The 6,296-nt window shown below is 30.0% G+C and overlaps 1 protein-coding gene across 1 annotated transcript; it reads left to right on the top strand.

Annotated features, from left to right (window-relative positions):
- Nucleotides 1-4,806: 4,806 nt before the first annotated feature.
- LOC107871627 lies at nucleotides 4,807-6,028 on the top strand. The gene is made up of 3 exons (XM_047412083.1): nucleotides 4,807-5,107; nucleotides 5,220-5,641; nucleotides 5,735-6,028. Exons 1-3 carry the CDS (start codon nucleotides 4,807-4,809, stop codon nucleotides 6,026-6,028), a joined length of 1,017 nt encoding a protein of 338 aa, XP_047268039.1.
- The last annotated feature ends 268 nt before the right edge of the window (nucleotides 6,029-6,296 follow it).

Below are 6,296 nucleotides of genomic sequence, written 5' to 3'. Positions count from 1 at the left end.
GTCTTAAATTATATAAACTATCACATGTGGTTTTTTCTAATTTTTCTAAGGTTTCTTCTATCCATATTAATTTTTCTTTTAGTTTTTCCATTATTTTTCTAATTTGGTTTCTATAATTAATTTCATTATTTAGATTATCTTGATTTTCTCTAGTTTTTCTAATATATTCTAACATCTCTTAATCTGAATAATATCTTTCTGGATAAATTTCTTCGTATAACTGTTCTAGCCAATTTATGGTTTCAATTTCATAGTCTGTTACTTTTTCTAATATTATTTTCTTAATGTCTATTATTTCTATATCTTTAAATATATATAAGATTAAAACTTTAAGATAATCTAGGTTATCTATCTTTTAAAATTGATTTTATTATAATATTTTGTAGTTGTTTGTTTTAGTCTTAGTAATTTTTGCATATTAAGAAATTCTATTTATTTTATATCTTTATTTTCCATGTATTTATCTACATTTATTTTCATCTGTTTTTCTAGTATCTGTATGTTTCTCATATTTTTTTTTCTAAAAATTCTATGTAATTTTTCTAAAAATTCTATTTTCAGTTAAATTTGAAAACCATAGTTTTACTGATCCTATTAGTGTTCTTTCTATATATTCCGGTGCATCTATTATGTTAATATTATTATCTAATAATTGTTTTGTCATATATCCTATCCATAATTGTATTATTTTTTCTGTATCTATTACACAGTCTAGGTCTAAAAAGTTATAATTTTTATTAACTATCTGTTTTGGTGTCCATTTATCATATTCATTATGCTTTTTAAACTTATTCTTATAATATGCGGGTTTTCTTATTTCTGTTGTTTTAGGTATTATATTTTCATCTTCTTTTTTATCAAGAGTATTTATTTCTGTGTGGGTACTTTCTAAGTTTTCCTCATTAATTTCTTTTTGTTTTTCATTGATTTCTAAATTTTTTGTATTTGTTAATATTTCTGTATATGTTTCACTATCTTCTGAATCATAATTATCTGTCTCTTCAACATCTATATTATTTATTTCTAATTCTTTGTTTTTTATTTCCAATTTTTCCTTAAATTGATTTATCTCGTTCAGTAATTTTTGTTCTCTATCTTTTTCTTCTTTTTCCTTTTGTCTTTGTTCATACAAATCTTTTAACATTTGTAGTTCTTTTTCTAATTCAGCAATCTTACTATTTTTAGTTTCTTCTATTTTTCGTATTTCTTCTGTAGTTTGTTGTTTTATTCTTTCTATTTTCTTTTTCCTGTCTATCTCTTCATTTTCTTTTTCTATTCTTACCATTGCTGTCAATTTATCTTCTAATTTTAACTCTTCTTTTTCTAACATTAGATATAAATGTTCACCTATTTTCTTATATCTTCTTCATAGATTAGAAAATATTATTTTTATTTTTAATCCTTCGTGGTTTTCATATATTTTTTCATCTATTATAAATTCTTCTTTGTTCATTTTATTGTGAATAGTTCATGTTGATATATATATTCTAAACTATCTATTTGTGATTGTAATTTTGATATTTCATCTTTTTGTATCTATTGAGTTTTTACTAACTCCGACAAATATATTATAATGTAGTCTTTTTATTCTTATTTTTAATTCTTTACGTTTTTCAGAAATAATTTGTTTTAATTCTTTGTATTGTTATACTTTATTCATTTAAACTATATTTGTAATATCTTGGCGGATATCTAAATCTAATTTTATTATAATTAGGTAGTATGTGTTTCATTCTCCTAGATTTTAAATGGATTATTAATTTTGATTCAATACTAGATATTAATGTAATTAAGTAGGCTAATCTTTGTGGGTTTTCTTTTATTTTATTTAGACTTATATATTCTGAATAATTACTAATTAAAGATTCTTTAATTTTTCTAAAAGCTTCTCTATTTTTAAATCGTCTTCTCATAATTAATTTAATAATTTATAGGTAAATTCTGATGATAACTCTAACATATATCTCACTTCTGTATTTTTTAAATTACTGGGCTCTAATACCATTTGTAAGAGGGGTGCGGATATAGGCGATTAACTAACATATGAAATAGATTCATTATATTCGGTTGGTTTACTGAATATATTTAATTGATGCATCTATTTAACTACTATAGCATCTAAAAGCTCTTAGAGCAGTCCAAAAAATTCATAAAAGGATATATAGAGTGAAGTATATTCTAGAAATTCAAACTTTTATAGTTTATCTTTGAGATGTTTAGAATTCAAAATCCCATGGGCAGGAAATAGAGAAGTTATATCCCAATGTTAAGGCCAACTAATAAAAATTGCAAAGGTGTCTATGATTAGACCAGCATCCCACTTGTTGTTTAGCCTTGATATAAATCTTTGATTCTTTGTAATGATTCTCCTAAAGTCCTATAATATAATAGTTGCATTGTGTTTTTGTAGAAATTGGTATAAGCTAGGAGAATGCTGAATTTTCCAATATGTATAGACTTCTGCATCTACTTATAATATTTGGAAGTAATTTTCTTTGATTGCCACGGAAGTGAATATAGTATACTGGATTCTCATTTCATTTGTTGGTTACTTTGTGGTTTAATTGATTTTAAGCGGTTACTTTTCATTTTTTGTAGTGGGTTTTGTTTAAACTTTAAAAGCATAACTTATGTGAAATAAGTATACTGAATTGTCCATTTAATTTTTACTTATTGCACTTACTTTGATGAGTTTGTATAGTCCAAAAGGCTATTTATTATCTTTCTATATTCTTGTTTTCTCTAATTCATATAGCATGACTTATGGGAATAAAGTTCACATATTTATCAATTTAATTTTTAATTGTTGTAACTTTGGTTCTGTATACCTTTTGTTGTTGGTGGTGAAAATTTTGTTGCTGTTATTCCCTAGTTTGCAACTAATCATGTTCTGCAAAGTGTGATTTGCATTGGTTATTACCTTTTAGCTACCGGAATTCACTGGTTCTTGAATTATTTGTTGTGATTTAAAGTTTTTACGGTTGACAATTGTGGTTATTTATGTCGAACTCTCAAATTTTTATTTTTTATTTTCTATTGTCATTGTAGGTGATGAAATTGAAGATGGGAATTAATGCAATGAACTATACCTGACCTAGGCTAGATCGATCAGATTGTCAAGCTTATCATGCCATGTCATGTTGAAAACTTTGACTATGTTTCAAACATCTTCTATCGTTGAACATTGAAACTAATGTGTTGTACATTTTAAAGGTCCAAAAATGTTCTTGGTTGTAATGAATATTTTCTACTCTCTTTCCAAAAATATTTGGTTCTCGGTCCCAAAACTGAGTGTTTATGTTATGCTTAATTTATAAAATCATTGCAATAGCTAGCCTGATTCTATGATGTAGAAGTAGCGTAATAAATATAATTATTTCAATAGTGTAAAAGGAACTATCGCTATAACCTAATAAATATTGTTACAATAACCTTATAACCATAACAATAGCCACCAAACTGCCATCCTAACAGATGTAATATGTCCATAATTGAATAGTAATAAATGTCAAATAGCATATGACAACCTTCGTATAAACTTCTATTGGTACGGTTTGGAGCCGTTGCATAAAGATCTATCGGGACAATTCATTTCCAAAATAAAAAGATCTGTTGAAACGGTTTATAGTTGTTGCATAAAGTTCTACTGGAATGGTTAGGAACTGTTGCATAAGATCATCAATCATCTCAATTACTTTGGAACAAAAATTGTCCCAACAAGTTAATTATGGCGACAATTATTTTAATTTATTCCATTTAATAAAATTTGTAAACTTGATGAATATATTTATGTGCAGCTGTGTACTCCGTCAGATTTTAAAGCATGTTCCATTTTTTGTTTACACAAATTTTGATAATCATTAATCAACACACGCCTTCAACAAGAAGTAAAGATACATAAAAATACATTTGTGAAACCTGTATTGTTAATATCGCTAACATATAAAAGATGAAAGATAACGACAACAACTGAAAATGTTCAAGTCATATGATTAGAGAAAGAACATCTACTAAACTAAGTTGAAAAATAATACCCATAAGCAGCAGAACTGAAGTAACAAAACTGTTCAAAGTTGCTTTAAGAATGCAGCTGCTTTTTTTCTTTTTTCTCCAGTTTTTTTCACGTACAATCCTAGTTAAATTAGGAGTCCTATCTTTGGTAGGAAACTAATTAATTATTCTAATTTTGGTAGAAATAGGTTGTTTCTTTGTCCTATTTTTAGTTGGAATAGCAACTATTTAAGTTACTAAGTTGATGATCAATTATAGACTTTCTTTTAACAAGAAAATAATCTCTCTCTATCTCTCTGCATATTCTCTTCTTCAAACTCCATTTCTGTTTCTGTGGCCATCTTTTAAATTGAATTCCTGCGTTGTTTCCCTTTAACGATTTTAAACCAACAATTTGTATCAAAGCTTTAATCTTAAGGGACCTGTGAGTGTGTGCATCAATCTAATCTAGTGGATACCATGAACGGAGAAGCAAAGTTTTCTTCAATGGCACCACCAACTTTCGATGGAGAAAGTTATCAAATCTGGGCAGTTAGAATGTGGATATATCTTCAAGCTTTGGATCTCTGGGAAGGTGTTGAAGCTGAATATGAGATAGCTCCCTTGCCAGACAATCCCACGGTGGCGCAGATTAAAACTCACAAGGAGAGGAAAACCAGGAAATCAAAGGCACTGGGATGCTTATTTACTGCAGTTTCATCTAATATCTTCACTCGTATCATGACTCTTGAATTAGCGAAAGAGGTATGGGATTATCTCAAAATTGAGTATGAAGGAGATGAAAGGATTTGAGGGATGCAAGTGTTGAATCTGGTACGTGAGTTTGAGCTGCAAAGGATGAAAGAAAGTGAAACGATAAAGGAGTACTCTGACAAACTCCTTAAATTAGCAAATCGCATTAGATTGTTGGGTTTTGCTTTCAATGATTCAAGGATCTTTGAGAAAATCCTAGTAACGGCACCTGAAAGATTTGAGGCTACCATAACAACCTTAGAAAATACTAAGGACTTATCCAAGACAACACTTGCAGAGCTCTTAAGTGCTTTACAAGCGCAAGAGAAACAACATGTTATGAGACAAGGAGGAGCTATCGAAGGTGCCTTACCAACTAAGCATCATGATGATGGACGTTCTAAGAAGAAAAATAATAAGACGCACCAACCAACTGATAAAGAAGGTGCAGCGCACAACAAAAAAAAACAAAACAGGTGATTTCAAAGGAAACAACCCTCCTTGTAAGGATTGCGGCAAGATCGGGCATACACCTTTCAAGTGTTGGAAGAGGCCTGATGCTAAGTGCATTAAGTGCAATCATCTTGGGCATGAAGCGATCATCTGTAAAAATAAAACTCAGCAAAAGGATGCAGAGGCTCGATTTGTTGATGATCAGGAAGAGTATCAACTCTTTGTTGCATCATGTTTAGCAAGCAGTGTCTCAAGCGAGTCGTGGCTGATCGATAGCGGATGCACAAATCATATGACTTGCGATAAAGATCTTTTTAAATATTTGAGCCCTACTAAAGTTACAAAAGTTAGGATCGGCCATGGTGGTTATATTCCAGCAAAAGGAATGGGAACCATCACAATTGAAACACAATCGGGCACTAAAACAATTTCTGATGTTCTTTACGTACCCGATTTGGACCAGAACTTGTTAAGTATTGGTCAATTATTATAAAAAGGTTTCAAATTGTATTTTGAAGATAAAAATTGCTTGATCAAGGAAGCATCTAGAAAATACCTATTTAATGTTAAAATGAGAGGCAGAAGTTTCTCATTAAATCTATTGGAAGAAGAGCGTGGATTTCACCAATCGCGTGTGGAGCTACCTCTGCTAAAAAAAGACATTCCACCTGATGATGAAGGATGTCTTTGTCCTAGTTGCGATTGCAAAGTTGACTGCATTGACTTGCTTAATAATCTTCAAGGAAAAGACCTTTCCATCACTGACAGCTGGGAGAAAGTATATCCCAAGGACGCTGTTGCTACGTCTGGGGAGAAGCTAGATAATATCTAAGGACTTCCATCGGATGACTCAGAGAATGGCTTTCCTGACATACCTTGTCCAAATAAAGTTTCTACTAAGAATTTAGGTAAAGAAATTTCTTCGCCTGAGAATGATTTGGTGTTATCGAGAAATAATTCTGGTCTTGCTAGGAGAGGGGGATTATTCTCTCTTAATGGATTCCAGACTATGACTAATTTGGAATATGATTCTGAGTGTAAGCTTTACTTGGAAAGCAATATTTTAGTTCAGAGGAAAGAGATGCCTGAAGCTGCTAATG

Source organism: Capsicum annuum, chromosome 5 (genome assembly GCF_002878395.1).
Source record: "Capsicum annuum cultivar UCD-10X-F1 chromosome 5, UCD10Xv1.1, whole genome shotgun sequence".
Classification (NCBI taxonomy): domain Eukaryota; kingdom Viridiplantae; phylum Streptophyta; class Magnoliopsida; order Solanales; family Solanaceae; genus Capsicum; species Capsicum annuum.
The sequence above is the reverse complement of the archived record's forward strand: the minus strand, read 5'-3'. Positions and strand labels throughout refer to the sequence as shown.